The sequence below is a fragment of the Cherax quadricarinatus genome, chromosome 11, assembly GCF_038502225.1.
Source record: "Cherax quadricarinatus isolate ZL_2023a chromosome 11, ASM3850222v1, whole genome shotgun sequence".
Classification (NCBI taxonomy): Eukaryota; Metazoa; Arthropoda; class Malacostraca; order Decapoda; family Parastacidae; genus Cherax; species Cherax quadricarinatus.
The window spans coordinates 7,900,606-7,920,756 of record NC_091302.1 but is presented as its reverse complement, the minus strand read 5'-3'; the positions used below and the strand labels follow the sequence as shown (position 1 = coordinate 7,920,756).

The window sequence follows — 20,151 nt, the reverse complement described above, 5'->3', positions numbered from 1 at the left end:
AGAGAGAGAGAGAGAGAGAGAGAGAGAGAGAGAGAGAGAGAGAGAGAGAGAGAGAGAGAGTAACAGCTCTTAGCTTGTGAATATAGGAACTCTTAATTTAACTCTATAAAAACACATGATGAATCCAAAGTCAGCTGTGTGGTAGCACTGGACATTGCTGGCGTTTTCTACCGTGTGTAGCACCAGGGCCTCTTAGCAAAACTTCAAGCACTGGGAATTGCAGGCTCTACGCTATGTCTCCTCAGTGATTACCTTCATGGTAGATCTCTAAGTGTAGTTCTCAATGGAACGGAATCAGCAAGACATCCTATTGGGGCAAGTGTTCCACAAGGAAGCGTGCTGGGACCATTGTTATGGAATGTCTACTTCAACGACCTTCTTCATCTCATCCCAGAATCACATGCATATGCAGACGACTGTACACTGACATTCACTTATCCAAGAGAAGAAATGCCAGCTGCACTAAGCTACATCAATCACCAGCTAAGAGCTATATCAGCTTGGGGAAATAGATGGCAAGTAACATTTGCACCTAAGAAAACGCAAATGATGATCGTCTCTAGGCACCATGATGGTAATGCTGGTGCAGTAGTAAGGATGAATGGGAGGATGTTGGCACCTGGAGAAGAAGTTGATATCCTTGGGGTGAAATTTGACTCCAGACTAACCATGAAGAACCATGTTGTAAATCTTGCAAACAAGGCAGCCAGGAAGCTTACAGCACTTCGCCGTATCTCGCATCTGCTTGACAGTAGGGGTTGCAAGATTCTGTATGAGGCACAAGTACGCTCACACCTTGAGTATGCTCAACTTTCTTGGTTTGCCTGCCCCCCCCCCCTCTCATCTGCGACTGCTTGACAGAGTAGAGAACAGAGAAAGACGTCTCATCTCTCGCCTGGACCCATCCTGGATAGACCTGTCATTTCAGCAGAGCCTTCAACATAGGAGGGATGTGGATGGCCTTACTGTTATGTACAAGGCCAATATTGTCAAAGTAGCACACTTGGATCCACTTCGAGGACAGCGAGAAACAAGCTTTTATGCCACAAGACGGGCAGAAAGCAGCAATTTCACTCTGGCTGTAACCCTTCTCCAGAACATCACTCGATCTGAGATCATACATACCCAGGATGACTCGAGTATGGAACACATTCGTACAGCATAATGATGTCAACGAGATAAAGTCAGTTGATCAAATGAAAATGCTGGCCCACAGATGGCTCCAACTTCATCCTGTTCCCTACTTGTATGTCTCATAACAATAAAAATGCTTTCAAATGAGCTGATGTAGGTAACAGCTCTTAGCTTGCCAATAAAGTTAGGAATCCTTAACCTGTAAGTAGCTTGTCAATAAAGCTAGGGATCCTGTGTAAAAAAGAGAGAGAGAGAGAGAGAGAGAGAGAGAGAGAGAGAGAGAGAGAGAGAGAGAGAGAGAGAGAGAGAGAGAGAGAGAGAGAGAGAGATAAAAGGAGTGTTGTGGTGGAGGTTATGAAGACTGGAGTGGAGGGACAACTCCCACAATGTGTCATCAGTGGTGATTCATGTAGTCCTCACATCCAGGGACCGTCTCCACTTCTGGAGCCAATTACCAGAAATTAGAACGCTGATTAAGGTGATTCCTCGCTAAGAAAAGAGAAAACAATGATCGCGCCGGAGCAAGTTCCATTATTGCGGCTGATTCCAATATGTTTCGATAATGTCCGTTTAATATTCACATTGGGCCCATGGTAAGGCCTGAACAACAGGTAATTAGAGAACTGGTTATAGAAGTTCCAGGTAGTTAATTGAAGTTGCCAACGAAATTCGGGAGAATTTCAAAATGATTGGCCCTTTAGGTCCAAGTAGTCACCCATTTTCATTAAATTACGCTCACTCCTAGTATTTTCTCAGCATGGAATGAACTGAATTAATATCTTGATGTAATTTACTCTAATTATAGTTCAGTAGGCCATAATTCGCTTACCAATATGAACAAGCTACGTGGTGGGTGGGGCCAGCATCCAGCCAGCCAATGGGAAGTCTGGGAGGGGCTTAGCTCTCAGCCAATCCTGGCTGGCTGAAGGAAAATGGCTCCTGAAAGATAGATTTGATGCATTCCGTGTTTGAGTTCGGCTTGTAGTGAGGGTAAATCTTGTTATGTCAGTTGTGATTTTAATGGTGTCGTAAGCGCGGCTGCATGCCAAGATGGCAGGATGTTGCGAGCTCAAGAGGACATTGGTAATGGAGAATACAGATTAGCTGGAGGTGTGCGGTAGTAGCAGAAGACAGCAGGAGCGGCCGCCGACCACCATGACCGCAATGTCAGCAGAAGACCACGAGGAAATAACTGTTGACGGGGTTTCCAGCAGGGAGGGTTCACGGGCGCCTTCCCCAGGTAGAGCTCGGAGTAGCTCCCCGCTGGACCTGAGCAGGGATGAGCCCTTACACCCTCGTCATGGCGACCCGCGAAGTCCTAAGGGCCACGGAAGGCTGTCGTTCAGCATATCGTCGCTGTTGGAGTCGTCCGGACGAGCGGCGGCGCTCCGACACCGCCTCCTGGAGGAGGGCAGTGAGTCGGAACGTGAGTTTGAAGGCGGCTGCGGCGATTTAGAACGCCGCAGCCACCATAGTGATAGAAACAGTGAACGGTGTGAGAGAGACAGTGAACGGGAACGTGAGACGCTAAGTTGCGCCGGCAGTGAACCCGAAGACGAGGAGAACGATGCCCGGCCCTTCCAGCCGTTCACCTACACACACATGCCCTTCATGGGCACTAGCGGCTTACTGCCGCATTTCAACCTCATGCCGCCTATGAGCGCCGCAGCTGCGGCCGTGGCCGCAGGCCTAACCTCTCAGGCCTCCCTCCCGCATATATCAGGGCCAGGAAGTGTTATCAGAGTGCCAGCCCACAGGCCCTCGGTGGGAGGCGTGGGTCCTGGCACTGCTCTAGGTGCCATGCTGCCCCACATGGGTGCCAGCCCACTACCATGGTTGGCAGGACTGACACCTCTAGAACGTACAGCTGCCATGGCGCACCATCTGTCAGCCCTGGCTCCCATAACAGGTAAGATGATAGATAAGTAGATAAAAAAGTTACTTTACTGTTAACTTTATCAGTAGATAAGTAGATTTTGTCAGTAGATGAGAAAACATCGGTAATAGACGAGTAGACTTGGTCAGTGGACGAGTAAACATGGTCAATAATATTTTTATTTACTACCAGTACATGTACAAGGTATACAGACCACAGCTGACATCACTGACATACTACTATATAGAAAACCACTTGTTATGCTGAGCATTTCCCGCAAATTAGGTCAGTTTTGTCCCAGGATGCGACCCACACCAGTCCACTAACTCCCAGGTGCCCATTTTACTGATGGGTGAACATAGACAACCGGTGTAAAGAAACACGCCCAATGTTTACCCTCGCTGGGAGTCGAACCCGGACCCTCGCCGGTAGACAAGTAGACTTCGTCAGTAGGCAAGTAGACTTCAGCAGACAAGAAGACTTTGCCAGCAGACAAGCAGACTTGGTCAGTAGACTAGAAAACATCGTCAGTAGAGGAGAAAACATCGTCAGTAGACGGGAAAACATCGCCAATAGACGAGTAGACTTGGTCAGTAGATGAGTAGACTTGGTCAGTAGCCGAAGGGGTGGTGGATTACATTATTATTGACGACCCACAACCACCACCTCATAGGAAGGTCGTAAAAACCCAAGGGACCTTACCACCCACTAGCCCACCCTCTCTCACCCACCCTCTCACATCCACCCTCACCACCCACTCTCTCCATCTACCCTCTCCATCCACCTTCTCCGCCCACCCTCTCCACCCATCCTCACGCCCACCCTCTCACACCCACTCTCACGCCCATCCTCTCCACCCACCCTCTCCATTCACCTTTTCCGCCCACATTCTCACACCCACCCTCACGCCCACCCACTCCACCCACCATTGATTTTATTTATGGCATCACTAAAACGTCTGCTTTTCAAGCTTCAGTAACATCTGTAACTCTTTCAAAACTCTTGTAACATCTGTAACTCTTTCAAAACTCTTGTAACATCTGTAACTCTTTCAAAGCTCTTGTAACAGCTGTAACTCTTTTAAAACTCTTGTAACAGCTGTAACTCTTTCAAAACTCTTGTAACATCTGTAACTCTTTCAAAGCTCTTGTAACATCTGTAACTCTTTTAAAACTCTTGTAACAGCTGTAACTCTTTCAAAGCTCTTGTAACATCTGTAACTCTTTCAAAACTCTTGTAACATCTATAACTCTTTCAAAACTCTTGCAACAGCTGTAACTCTTTCAAAACTCTTGCAACAGCTGTAACTCTTTCAAAACTCTTGTAACATCTATAACTCTTTCAAAACTCTTGCAACAGCTGTAACTCTTTCAAAACTCTTGTAACAGCTGTAACTCTTTCAAAACTCTTGTAACAGCTGTAACTCTTTCAAAACTCTTGTAACAGCTGTAACTCTTTCAAAACTCTTGTAACATCTATAACTCTTTCAAAACTCTTGTAACATCTATAACTCTTTCAAAACTCTTGTAACATCTATAACTCTTTCAAAACTCTTGTAACATCTGTAACTCTTTCAAAGCTCTTGTAACATCTGTAACTCTTTCAAAACTCTTGCAACAGCTGTAACTCTTTCAAAGCTCTTGTAACATCTGTAACTCTTTCAAAACTCTTGTAACAGTTGTAACTCTTTCAAAACTCTTGCAACAGCTGTAACTCTTTCAAAACTCTTGTAACATCTATAACTCTTTCAAAACTCTTGCAACAGCTGTAACTCTTTCAAAACTCTTGTAACAGCTGTAACTCTTTCAAAACTCTTGTAACAGCTGTAACTCTTTCAAAACTCTTGTAACAGCTGTAACTCTTTCAAAACTCTTGTAACATCTATAACTCTTTCAAAACTCTTGTAACATCTATAACTCTTTCAAAACTCTTGTAACAGCTGTAACTCTTTCAAACCTCTTGTAACATCTGTAACTCTTTCAAAACTCTTGTAACAGCTGTAACTCTTTCAAAACTCTTGTAACAGCTGTAACTCTTTCAAAACTCTTGTAACATCTGTAACTCTTTCAAAACTCTTGCAACAGCTGTAACTCTTTCAAAACTCTTGTAACATCTGTAACTCTTTCAAAACTCTTGTAACATCTGTAACTCTTTCAAAACTCTTGTAACATCTGTAACTCTTTCAAAACTCTTGTAACAGCTGTAACTCTTTCAAAACTCTTGTAACAGCTGTAACTCTTTCAAAACTCTTGTAACATCTGTAACTCTTTCAAAACTCTTGTAACAGCTGTAACTCTTTCAAAGCTCTTGTAACATCTGTAACTCTTTCAAAACTCTTGTAACATCTGTAACTCTTTCAAAACTCTTGTAACATCTGTAACTCTTTCAAAACTCTTGTAACAGCTGTAACTCTTTCAAAACTCTTGTAACAGCTGTAACTCTTTCAAAGCTCTTGTAACATCTATAACTCTTTCAAAACTCTTGTAACATCTGTAACTCTTTCAAAACTCTTGTAACAGCTGTAACTCTTTCAAAACTCTTGTAACAGCTGTAACTCTTTCAAAACTCTTGTAACAGCTGTAACTCTTTCAAAACTCTTGTAACATCTGTAACTCTTTCAAAGCTCTTGTAACATCTGTAACTCTTTCAAAACTCTTGTAACAGCTGTAACTCTTTCAAAACTCTTGTAACAGCTGTAACTCTTTCAAAACTCTTGTAACAGCTGTAACTCTTTCAAAACTCTTGTAACAGCTGTAACTCTTTCAAAGCTCTTGTAACAGCTGTAACTCTTTCAAAGCTCTTGTAACAGCTGTAACTCTTTCAAAACTCTTGTAACAGCTGTAACTCTTTCAAAACTCTTGTAACAGCTGTAACTAAGAGATCAAACTATCTGTAGTTGTATTACAGAAACACACTGACGTCTCTTCTAACTTCTGTAACTTCAAGACTTGTTCAGACGCCTGTAAGATACGCCTGTAAGATACGCCTGTAAGATACGCCTGTAAGATACGCCTGTAAGATACGCCTGTAAGATACGCCTGTAAGATACGCCTGTAAGATACGCCTGTAGTATTTTACAAGACTCGTAAGATGCTACATCGGAGGCGTTAAGTCGCCTTGACGTAAATAATCGCCACTGACATGTCGTAAACTTCAACTCCAGTCATCGCCGTATATTGATGTATAAATTATCGCTGTATCGTCGATTTATTTTGAACTGTTGTATTATGCATTACCCTAAGGTGGTATCCTGGTTGTTAGCCCCTGGTTGGTTGGGTTACTTGGGGTTTCAAGTCTATCTACTACAGGAGGGTCATTAAGACTGTATGTCACCTGTACACCACCAGTCAATACTTTAATACCTAAAATAGCGATTAATGTAAACTGCCAGTGTATATACACTGAGAGACATACACGTCTCAGTGTATATACACTGAGAGACATACACGTCTCAGTGTATATACACTGAGAGACATACACGTCTCAGTGTATATACACTGAGAGACATACACGTCTCAGTGTATATACACTGAGAGACATACACGTCTCAGTGACACTGAGAGAAGAATCTCTCACGTTGTACATAAATATTACAGTCTAAATATATATATATATATATATATATATATATATATATATATATATATATAGATATATATATATATATATATATATATATATGCATGTATATATATAAATATTGACAAAGCAAGTATTGTTATGAGCAAAAGCAGTATCCCCGCTAGGTCTCCGTCCTTCAGTCTACTCATCCCTGCTGTCTACTCCTTCCTATCTATCTATCCATCATTGCTATCTATCATTTTCTTACATTTTTTTTATCCTCGTTATCCATCTCTTATCTATCCCCTCTATCTATCCTTCTTGCCTATCCCCGCTATCTATCTCTTCTTGCCTATCCCCGCTATCTATCCTTCTTGCCTATCCTCGCTATCTATCCTTCTTGCCTATCCCCGCTATCTAACCCTTTTTGCCTATCCCCGCTATCTATCCCTTCTTGCCTATCCCCGCTATTTATCCTCTCTTTCCTATCCATGCTATCTATCCCTTCTTGCCTATCCCCGCTATCTATCCTTCTTGCCTATCCCCGCTATCTATCCCTTTTTGCCTATCCCCGCTATCTATCCCTTCTTGCCTATCCCCGCTATCTATCCTCTCTTTCCTATCCATGCTATCTATCCCTTCTTGCCTATCCCCGCTATTTATCCTTTCTTGCCTATCCCCGCTATTTATCCTTTCTTGCCTATCCCCGCTATCTATCCTTTCTTGCCTATCCCCGCTATCTATCCTTTCTTGCCTATCCCCGCTATTTATCCTTTCTTGCCTATCCCCGCTATCTATCCCTTCTTGCCTATCCCCGCTATCTATCCTTTCTTGCCTATCCCCGCTATCTATCCTTTCTTGCCTATCCCCGCTATCTATCCCTTCTTGCCTATCCCCGATATCTATCCCCGCTATCTATCCTTTCTTGCATATCCCCGCTATCTATCCTTTCTTGCCTATCCCCGCTATCTATCCTTTCTTGCCTATCCCCGCTATCTATCCTTTCTTGCCTATCCCCGCTATCTATCCCTTCTTGCCTATCCCCGCTATCTATCCTCTGTTTCCTATCCATGCTATCTATCCCTTCTTGCCTATCCCCGCTATCTATCCTTTCTTGCCTATCCCCGCTATCTATCCTTTCTTGCCTATCCCCGCTATATATCCTTTCTTGCCTATCCCCGCTATCTATCCTTTCTTGCCTATCCCCACTATCTATCCTTTCTTGCCTATCCCCGCTATATATCCTTTCATGCCTATCCCCGCTATCTATCCTTTCATGCCTATCTCCGCTATCTATCCTTTCTTGCCTATCCCCGCTATCTATCCCTTCTTGCCTGTCCACGCTATCTATTCCTTGTTACTTATCCCAGTTATCTATTCCTTCTTACCTATCCCCGCTACCTATTCCTTCTTACCTATCCTGCTATCAATTCCTTCTTACCTATCCCGCTATCTATTCCTTCTTACCTATCCCACTATCTATCTCTTCTTGGCTATCTCTGCTGTGTGTTCTTACCTCCTCTCGCTATCTATCCCCGTTAGCAACCCATTCTTCTCTATCTCCACTCTCTATCCCTTCCTTCTAATCCATCCCTTCTGATCTATCCCCGCTTTTTATTCTAATTACCTATCACTGCTATCCATTAATTGTAATCTATCCCCTCTATCCTTTCCTACTTACGTATTCCCACTGTCTATCCATTCCTACTTATCTATCATCGCTAGCTATTCTCTGCTATCTATCCTTTCTTACCCGGCTATCCCCGCTATCTGTTCCTTTTTACCTATCCCTGCTATTTATCTTTTCCTACCTACATATCCCTGCCATCTATCCATTCTTACCCATCTATCCTTGTTATCTATCCCTTCCTACCTATCCTCGCTATCCTTTCTTTCCTACCTATCTTCGCTATCTATCCCTTTCTACCTACCTATTCCCGCTATCACTTCCTACCTACCTATTCCAGCTATCTATCCCAGACATCTATCTCTTCTATCACCGCTATCTATCCCTACCTACCTATCCCCGATATCCACATCTACCTACCTATTCCCGCAATCCTTACCTACCTACCTATCCCCCATTTTTAATCTTTTACTACCTATTCTTGATATATATCCTTACCTATGACATGGTCTTGGATGGTCGCTCCTGCCTCTCACAACTACTGGACCACTATGACATGGTCTTGGATGGTCGTTCCTGCCTCTCACAACTACTGGACCACTATGACATGGTCTTGGATGGTCGTTCCTGCCTCTCACAACTACTGGACCACTATGACATGGTCATGGATGGTCGCTCCTGACTCTCACAACTACTGGACCACTATGACATGGTCTTGGATGGTCGTTCCTGCCTCTCACAACTACTGGACCACTATGACATGGTCTTGGATGGTCGCTCCTGCCTCTCACAACTACTGGACCACTATGACATGGTCATGGATGGTCGCTCCTGACTCTCACAACTACTGGACCACTATGACATGGTCTTGGATGGTCGTTCCTGCCTCTCACAACTACTGGACCACTATGACATGGTCTTGGATGGTCGCTCCTGCCTCTCACAACTACTGGACCACTATGACATGGTCTTGGATGGTCGTTCCTGCCTCTCACAACTACTGGACCACTATGACATGGTCTTGGATGATCGTTCCTGCCTCTCACAACTACTGGACCACTATGACATGGTCTTGGATGATCGTTCCTGCCTCTCACAACTACTGGACCACTATGACATGGTCTTGGATGGTTGTTCCTGCCTCTCACAACTACTGGACCACTATGACATGGTCTTGGATGGTCGTTCCTGCCTCTCACAACTACTGGACCACTATGACATGGTCTTGGATGGTCGTTCCTGCCTCTCACAACTACTGGACCACTATGACATGGTCTTGGATGGTCGCTCCTGCCTCTCACAACTACTGGACCACTATGACATGGTCTTGGATGGTCGTTCCTGCCTCTCACAACTACTGGACCACTATGACATGGTCTTGGATGGTTGCTCCTGCCTCTCACAACTACTGGACCACTATGACATGGTCTTGGATGGTCGTTCCTGCCTCTCACAACTACTGGACCACTATGACATGGTCTTGGATGGTTGCTCCTGCCTCTCACAACTACTGGACCACTATGACATGGTCTTGGATGGTTGCTCCTGCCTCTCACAACTACTGGACCACTATGACATGGTCTTGGATGGTCGCTCCTGCCTCTCACAACTACTGGACCACTATGACATGGTCTTGGATGGTCGCTCCTGCCTCTCACAACTACTGGACCACTATGACATGGTCTTGGATGGTCGCTTCTGCCTCTCACAACTACTGGACCACTATGACATGGTCTTGGATGGTTGCTCCTGCCTCTCACAACTACTGGACCACTATGACATGGTCTTGGATGGTCGCTCCTGCCTCTCACAACTACTGGACCACTATGACATGGTCTTGGATGGTCGCTCCTGCCTCTCACAACTACTGCACCACTATGACATGGTCTTGGATGGTCGTTCCTGCCTCTCACAACTACTGGACCACTATGACATGGTCTTGGATGGTCGCTCCTCCCTCTCACAACTACTGGACCACTATGACATGGTCTTGGATGGTCGTTCCTGCCTCTAACAACTACTGGACCACTATGACATGGTCTTGGATGGTCGCTCCTGCCTCTCACAACTACTGGACCACTATGACATGGTCTTGGATGGTCGCTCCTGCCTCTCACAACTACTGGACCACTATGACATGGTCTTGGATGGTCGTTCCTGCCTCTCACAACTACTGGACCACTATGACATGGTCTTGGATGGTTGCTCCTGCCTCTCACAACTACTGGACCACTATGACATGGTCTTGGATGGTCGTTCCTGCCTCTCACAACTACTGGACCACTATGACATGGTCTTGGATGGTTGCTCCTGCCTCTCACAACTACTGGACCACTATGACATGGTCTTGGATGGTCGTTCCTGCCTCTCACAACTACTGGACCACTATGACATGATCTTGGATGGTCGTTCCTGCCTCTCACAACTACTGGACCACTATGACATGGTCTTGGATGGTTGCTCCTGCCTCTCACAACTACTGGACCACTATGACATGGTCTTGGATGGTCGTTCCTGCCTCTCACAACTACTGGACCACTATGACATGGTCTTGGATGGTTGCTCCTGCCTCTCACAACTACTGGACCACTATGACATGGTCTTGGATGGTCGTTCCTGCCTCTCACAACTACTGGACCACTATGACATGATCTTGGATGGTCGTTCCTGCCTCTCACAACTACTGGACCACTATGACATGGTCTTGGATGGTCGCTCCTGCCTCTCACAACTACTGGACCACTATGACATGGTCCTGGATGGTCGCTCCTGCCTCTCACAACTACTGGGCCACTATGACATGGTCTTGGATGGTCGTTCCTGCCTCTCACAACTACTGGACCACTATGACATGGTCTTGGATGGTCGCTCCTGCCTCTCACAACTACTGGACCACTATGACATGGTCTTGGATGGTCGCTCCTCCCTCTCACGACTACTGGACCACTATGACATGGTCTTGGATGGTTGCTCCTGCCTCTCACAACTACTGGACCACTATGACATGATCTTGGATGGTCGCTCCTGCCTCTCACAACTACTGGAGCACTATGACATGGTCTTGGATGGTCGCTCCTGCCTCTCACAACTACTGGACCACTATGACATGGTCTTGGATGGTCGTTCCTGCCTCTAACAACTACTGGACCACTATGACATGATCTTGGATGGTCGCTCCTGCCTCTCACAACTACTGGACCACTATGACATGGTCTTGGATGGTTGCTCCTGCCTCTCACAACTACTGGACCACTATGACATGGTCTTGGATGGTCGTTCCTGCCTCTAACAACTACTGGACCACTATGACATGATCTTGGATGGTCGCTCCTCCCTCTCACAACTACTGGACCACTATGACATGGTCTTGGATGGTCGCTCCTGCCTCTCACAACTACTGGACCACTATGACATGGTCTTGGATGGTCGTTCCTGCCTCTAACAACTACTGGACCACTATGACATGGTCTTGGATGGTCGTTCCTGCCTCTAACAACTACTGGACCACTATGACATGGTCTTGGATGGTCGTTCCTGCCTCTAACAACTACTGGAGCACTATGACATGGTCTTGGATGGTCGTTCCTGCCTCTCACAACTACTGGACCACTATGACATGGTCCTGGATGGTCGCTCCTGCCTCTCACAACTACTGGGCCACTATGACATGGTCTTGGATGGTCGCTCCTGCCTCTCAACTACTGGAGCACTATGACATGGTCTTGGATGGTCGTTCCTGCCTCTCACAACTACTGGAGCACTATGACATGGTCTTGGATGGTCGCTCTTCCCTCTCACAACTACTGGACCACCATGACATGGTCTTGGATGGTCGCTCCTGCCTCTCACAACTACTGAACCACTATGACATGGTCTTGGATGGTCGTTCCTGCCTCTCACAACTACTGGAGCACTATGACATGATCTTGGATGGTCGTTCCTGCCTCTAACAACTACTGGAGCACTATGACATGGTCTTGGATGGTCGTTCCTGCCTCTCACAACTACTGGAGCACTATGACATGATCTTGGATGGTCGTTCCTGCCTCTAACAACTACTGGAGCACTATGACATGGTCTTGGATGGTCGTTCCTGCCTCCCACAACTACTGGAGCACTATGACATGGTGTTGGATGGTCGCTCCTCCCTCTCACAACTACTGGACCACTATGACATGGTCTTGGATGGTCGCTCCTCCCTCTCACAACTACTGGACCACTATGACATGGTCTTGGATGGTCGCTCCTGCCTCTCACAACTACTGGACCACTATGACATGGTCTTGGATGGTCGCTCCTGCCTCTCACAACTACTGGACCACTACTTGGATGCACTGGAGAACACACAGAATACAGATGTAGTATACACAGACTTTGCGAAAGCCTTCGACAAGTGTGACCATGGTGTAATAGCGCACAAAATGCGTGATAAAGGAATAACAGAAAAGTTGGTAGATGGATCTGTAACTTCCTAACAAATAGAACACAAAGAGTAATAGTAAACAGAGTAAAGTCTGAGGCGACCACAGCTAAAAGCTCTGTTCCACAAGGCACAGTACTCGCTCCCATCCTGTTCCTCATCCTCATTTCTGACAGACATACGTTAACCGTAGTACCGTGTCCTATTCCGACGATACCAGAATTTGCTTAACAGTGTTATCCATAGAAGACACTGCAAATCTCCAAGCGGATATAAATCAAGTCTTCAAATGGGCCTCAGAAAACAATTTGAACTTCAATCAGGACAAATTCCAGCTACTCCGGTGAGGAAAACTCCAGGAAATAAAAAGTTACATCGGAGTATAAAACAAATTCTAACAAAACAATAGAGTGGAAATTTAATGTAAAGGAACTGGGAGTGATAATGACTCACGAAATCGTAATGACACGATTGCAAACAAACCATACCCCGGCCGGGATTGAACCCGCGGTCAGAGAGTCTCAAAACTCCAGCCCGTCGCGTTAGCCACTAGACCAGCTAGCCACAATAAGATTCGTCCAACTAGGTATATTTCTACACCATAGGAAGGTTAGCACAGGCACATCTGTGACCACAAATGCAAGTTTTTTACAGACGAATCTCCAGCTAGCGTGGCCGTGACGAACTCTAGCTGGTCTAGTGGCTAACGCGACGGGCTGGAGTTTTGAGACTCTCTGACCGCGGGTTCAATCCCGGCCGGGGTATGGTTTGGGAGTGATAATGTCAGAGAATCTCATCTTCAAGGATCACAACAATGTCACTATCACAACTGCGAGGAAAATGATAGGATGAATAATGAGAACCTTCAAAACAACAGATAAGTCAAATGTTCTCTCTAGGCTGGAATACTGATGTACACTAACGATCTCTTTCAAGGAAGGTGAAATTACAGATCTGGAGAATGTACAGAGAACTTTCACTGCTCGTATAAGTTCAGTCAAGAACTTTAATTACCGGAAACATTTGAAGTCCCTTGACCTGTACTCCTTACAGCGAATCATAATTTACACCTGGAAAATCCTAGCGGTGACAGGTCCCAGATGTGCAGACAGAAATCACTCCCTACGAAAGCATAAGACTGCAGAATCTGCAACATCTTCCCAATGAAAAGTAGGGGCGCCATGAGAACACTAAAAGACAACGTAAGTATCAGGGGCCCAAGACTGTTCCACAGCCTCCCAGCATATATAAGACATAACCAAAAGGCGCCTAGGTGTTATCAAGACCCATTGCTGTCTTCAAGACCCCTGGTTGTCTTCAAGACCCCTGGTTGTCTTCAAGACCCCTGGTTGTCTTCAAGACCCCTGGATGTCTTCAAGGCCCCTGGTTGTCTTTAAGGCCCCTGGTTGTCTTCAAGATCCCTGGTTGTCTTCAAGACCCCTGGTTGTCTTCAAGGCTCCTACCTATCTTCAAGACCCCTGGCTATCTTCAAGACCCCTGGTTGTCTTCAAGACCCCTGGTTGTCTTCAAGATCCCTGGTTGTCTTCAAGACCCCTGGTTGTCTTCAAGGCTCCTACCTATCTTCAAGACCCCTGGCTATCTTCAAGACCCCTGGTTGTCTTCAAAACCCCTGGTTGCTTTCAAGACCCCTGGTTGTCTTCAAGACCCCTGGCTGTCTTCAAGACCCCTGGCTGTCTTCAAGACCCCTGGTTGTCTTCAAGACCCCTGGTTGTCTTCAAGGCTCCTAGCTATCTTCAAGACCCCTGGCTGTCTTCAAGACCCCTAGTTGTCTTCAAGGCTCCTAGCTATCTTCAAGACCCCTGGCTGTCTTCAAGACCCCTCCCCACCTACCTATCTTCACCATCCCTCCCTACCTATCTTCACTATTCTTTCCTACTTACCTATCTTCACTATCCCTCCCTATCTACCTATCTTCACTATCCCTCCCTACCTACCTATCTTCACTATCCCTCCCCACCTACCTATCTTCACTATCCATCCCTACCTACCTATCTTCACTATCTCTCCCTACCTACCTATCATCATTATATCTCCCTACCTACCTATCTTCACTATTCATCCCTATCTATCTTCACTATCTCTCCCTACTTACCTATCTTCACTATCCCTCCCTACCTACCTATCTTCACCATCCCTCCCTACCTATCTTCACTATCTATCCTTTCCTACCTACCTATCTTCACTATCCCTCCCTAACTACCTATCTTCACTATCCCTTCCTATCTACCTATCTTCACTATCTATCTCTCCCTGCCTACCTACCTATCTTCATTATCCCTTCCTAACTACCTATCCTCACTATCCCTTCCTACCTATCTTCACTACCCCTCCTATCTTCACTATCCTCACTATCCCTTCGTATCTTCACTATTCCTTCTTATCTTCACTATCCCTTCCTATCTTCATTATCCCTTCCTATCTTCACTGTCCTCACTATCTTCATTATCTTCAGTATCTTCACTATCCTCACTAACTTCACTATCCTCACTAACTTCACTATCCTCACTAACTTCACTATACTCACTATCCTCACTATCTTCACTATACTCACTATCATCACTATCCTCACTATCTTCACTATCCACAGTCACTATCTTCACTATCCCAGTCACTATCTTCACTATCCACACTCACTATCTTCACTATCCACACTCACTATCTTCACTATCCACACTCACTATCTTCACTATCCACACTCACTATCTTCACTATCCACAGTCACTATCTTCACTATCCACACTCACTATCTTCACTATCCAGTCACTATCTTCACTATCCTCACTATCTTCACTATCCTCACTAACTTCACTATCCTCACTAACTTCACTATCCTCACTAACTTCACTATCCTCACTAACTTCACTATACTCACTAACTTCACTATCCTCACTACACTATCCTCACTAACTTCACTATCCTCACTACACTATCCTCACTAACTTCACTATCCTCACTAACTTCACTATCCTCACTACACTATCCTCACTAACTTCACTATCCTCACTAACTTCACTATCCTCACTACACTATCCTCACTAACTTCACTATCCTCACTACACTATCCTCACTAACTTCACTATCCTCACTACACTATCCTCACTAACTTCACTATCCTCACTACACTATCCTCACTAACTTCACTATCCTCACTACACTATCCTCACTAACTTCACTATCCTCACTAACTTCACTATCCTCACTAACTTCACTATCCTCACTACACTATCCTCACTAACTTCACTATTCTCACTAACTTCACTATCCTCACTAACTTCACTATCCTCACTACACTATCCTCACTAACTTCACTATCCTCACTAACTTCACTATCCTCACTAACTTCACTATCCTCACTACACTATCCTCACTAACTTCACTATCCTCACTAACTTCACTATCCTCACTACACTATCCTCACTAACTTCACTATCCTCACTAACTTCACTATCCTCACTAACTTCACTATCCTCACTACACTATCCTCACTAACTTCACTATCCTCACTACACTATCCTCACTAACTTCACTATCCTCACTACACTATCCTCACTAACTTCACTATCCTCACTAACTTCACTATCCTCACTACACTATCCTCACTAACTTCACTATCCTCACTACACTATCCTCACTAACTTCACTATCCTCACTAACTTCACTATCCTCACTACACTATCCTCACTAACTTCACTATCCTCACTAACTTCACTATCCTCACTAACTTCACTATCCTCACTAACTTCACTATCCTCACTACACTATCCTCACTAACTTCACTATCCTCACTAAATTCACTATCCTCACTAACTTCACTATCCTCACTAACTTCACTATCCTCACTAACTTCACTATCCTCACTAACTTCAATATCCTCACTACACTATCCTCACTAACTTCACTATCCTCACTACACTATACTCACTAACTTCACTATCCTCACTACACTATCCTCACTAACTTCACTATCCTCACTAACTTCACTATCCTCACTACACTATACTCACTAACTTCACTATCCTCACTAACTTCACTATCCTCACTACACTATCCTCACTAACTTCACTATCCTCACTACACTATCCTCACTAACTTCACTATCCTCACTACACTATCCTCACTACACTATCCTCACTAACTTCACTATCCTCACTACACTATCCTCACTAACTTCACTATCCTCACTAACTTCACTATCCTCACTACACTATCCTCACTAACTTCACTATCCTCACTAACTTCACTATCCTCACTACACTATCCTCACTAACTTCACTATCCTCACTAACTTCACTATCCTCACTACATTATCCTCACTAACTTCACTATCCTCACTAACTTCACTATCCTCACTACACTATCCTCACTAACTTCACTATCCTCACTACACTATCCTCACTAACTTCACTATCCTCACTAACTTCACTATCCTCACTACACTATCCTCACTAACTTCACTATCCTCACTAACTTCACTATCCTCACTACACTATCCTCACTAACTTCACTATCCTCACTACACTATCCTCACTAACTTGACTATCCTCACTAACTTCACTATCCTCACTACACTATCCTCACTAACTTCACTATCCTCACTACACTATCCTCACTAACTTCACTATCCTCACTAACTTCACTATCCTCACTAACTTCACTATTTTCACTACACTATCCTCACTAACTTCACTATCCTCACTAACTTCACTATTCTCACTACACTATCCTCACTAACTTCACTATCCTCACTACACTATCCTCACTAACTTCACTATCCTCACTAACTTCACTATCCTCACTAACTTCACTATCCTCACTAACTTCACTACACTATCCTCACTAACTTCACTACACTATCCTCACTAACTTCACTATCCTCACTAACTTCACTATCCTCACTAACTTCACTATCCTCACTAACTTCACTATCCTCACTACACTATCCTCACTAACTTCACTATCCTCACTAACTTCACTATCCTCACTACACTATCCTCACTAACTTCACTATCCTCACTAACTTCACTATCCTCACTACACTATCCTCACTAACTTCACTATCCTCACTAACTTCACTACACTATCCTCACTAACTTCACTATCCTCACTAACTTCACTATCCTCACTACATCAGTAAACTCATGTTCACTCAAAAAAAAGAAGTAATATTTACAGTTAATATTAAACTTAAAGTTGTACAAAAAAAAATATTTTTTTTTATGTCCATGATAATATTTTGAAGAATATTCCCCGTTATTATTTTTGTATGTACTTAATATTTGTGTGTGTTGTGTGTGTGTGTGTGTGTGTGTGTGTGTGTGTTTACTCACCTAATTGTGGTTGCGGGGTCGAAACTCAGCTCCTGGCCCCGACTCTTCACTGATCGCTACTGGGTCCTCTCTCTCTCTGCTTCCTGAGCTTGGTCATACCTCTTCTTAAAACTATGTATGGTTCCTGCCTCCACTACTTCACTTGCTAGGCTATTCCACTTGCTGACAACTCTATGACTGAAGAAATACTTCCTAACGTCCCTGTGACTCGTCTGAGTCTTCAGCTTCCAGTTGTGACCCCTTGTCCCTGTGTCCCCTCTCTGGAACATCCTATCTCTGTCCACCTTGTCTATTCCCCGCAGTATCTTGTATGTCGTTATCATGTCTCCCCTGACCCTTCTGTCCTCCAGTGTCGTCAGTCCGATTTCCCTCAACCTTTCCTCGTACGACATTCCCCTGAGCTCTGGGACTAGCCTTGTTGCAAACCTTTGTTCTTTCTCTAACTTCTTGACGTGCTTGACCAGGTGTGGGTTCCAGACTGGTGCTGCATACTCCAGTATGGGCCTAACATACACAGTGTACAGTGTCTTGAACGATTCCTTATTAAGGTATTGGAACGCTATTCTCAGGTTTGCCAGGCGCCCGTATGCTGCAGCGGTTATTTGGTTGATGTGTGCCTCAAGTGACGTGCTCGGTGTTATGGTCACCCCAAGATCTTTCTCCCTGAGTGAGGTCTGTAGTCTTTGTCCACCTAGCCTATACTCTGTCTGCGGTCTTCTTTGCCCCTCCCCAATCTTCATGACTTTGCATTTGGCAGAGTTGAATTTGAGAAGCCAGTTTCTGGACCACGTGTCCAGCCTGTCCAGGTCTCTTTGCAGTCCTGCCTCATCCTCATCCGATTTAATTCTTCTCATCAACTTCACATCATCTGCGAATAGGGACACTTCAGAGTCTATTCCTTCCATCATGTCGTTCACATATATCAAAAATAGCACTGGTCCTAGAACTGACCCCTGTGGGACCCCGCTCGTCACAGGCGCCCATTGTGATACCTCTTCAAGTACCATGTGAGGTATTCCATGATCCATTGCAGTGTCCTCCCTGTTATACGCGCCTGATCCTCCAGCTTCTGCACTAATCTCTTGTGAGGAACTGTGTCAAAGGCCTTCCTGCAGTCCAGGAAAATGCAATCAACCCACCCCTCTCTCTCGTGTCTTACTTCTGTTGCCTTGTCATAAAACTCCAGAGGGTTTGTGACACAGGATTTGCCTTCCATGAACCCATGCTGGTTTTCATTTATAATCTTGTTCCTTTCCAGGTGTTCCACCACTCTCCTCCTGATAATCTTCTCCATGACTTTGCATACTATACAAGTCAGAGATACAGGTCTGTAGTTGAATGCCTCGTTTCTGTTTCCTTTCTTAAATATTGGGACTACATTTGCTGCCTTCCATTTCTCAGATAGTTGCCCAGTTTCAAGGGATGTGTTGAAGATTGTGGTTAGGGGCACGCATAGCATCTCTGCTCCTTCTCTAAGGACCCACGGGGAGATGTTGTCCTGTCCCATCGCCTTTGAGGTATCAAGGTCACTTAGCAGCTTCTGCGCCTCCTCCTCGGTTGTTCGTATGTCATCCAACACTTGTTGGTCTATTCCCTCTTGATGTTCCCTTCTGTGCTGTCTTCCCAGAGCCCTTCCTGTCTCTACTGTAAAAACTTCCTGAAATCTCCTGTTTAGCTCCTCACATACCTCCTGATCATTTCTTGTGAGTTCTCCACCTTCTGTCCTCAGTCTGTTCACCTGATCTTTGACTGTTGTCTTCCTCCTGATGTGGCTATACAACAGTTTCGGGTCAGTCTTGACTTTCAATGCTATGTTATTTTCATAATGTCGTTGGGCGTTCCTCCTTACCTGTGCATACTCGTTCCTGGCTCTGCGACTAATCTCCCTATTTTCATATGTTCTCTGCCTTCTGTACCTTTTCCATTCTCCTCCATTGCCTCCTTACACCGTCGGGTAAACCATGGGCTCGTTCTGGTCTTCCCATTGTTTCTGTTGCCCTTGGGAATAAACCTTTCCACTGCCTCCTTGCATTTTGTTGTTACATATTCCATCATTTCATTTACTGGCTTTCCTGCCAGTTCTCTGTCCCACGGGACCTCCTGCAGGAAGTTCCTCAAACCTATGTAGTCCCCTCTTTTATAGTCTGGCTTTTCCCATTCAACTCCTGTTACTCTCTCCACTTGC

The 20,151-nt window shown here is 44.9% G+C and overlaps 1 protein-coding gene across 2 annotated transcripts in view; it reads left to right on the top strand.

Moving 5' to 3' along the window:
• The first annotated feature begins 2,112 nt into the window (after positions 1-2,112).
• Positions 2,113-20,151, top strand: part of LOC128687505 (T-cell leukemia homeobox protein 2-like) — a 258,367-nt gene continuing 240,328 nt past the window's right edge. For both annotated transcript variants that reach the window (XM_070083947.1, XM_070083946.1), the window contains exon 1: positions 2,113-3,043. In XM_070083947.1, coding sequence (XP_069940048.1) covers positions 2,290-3,043 — 754 coding nt within the window. In that variant the 5' untranslated portion in view covers positions 2,113-2,289. The remainder of the gene's footprint in view (positions 3,044-20,151) is intronic.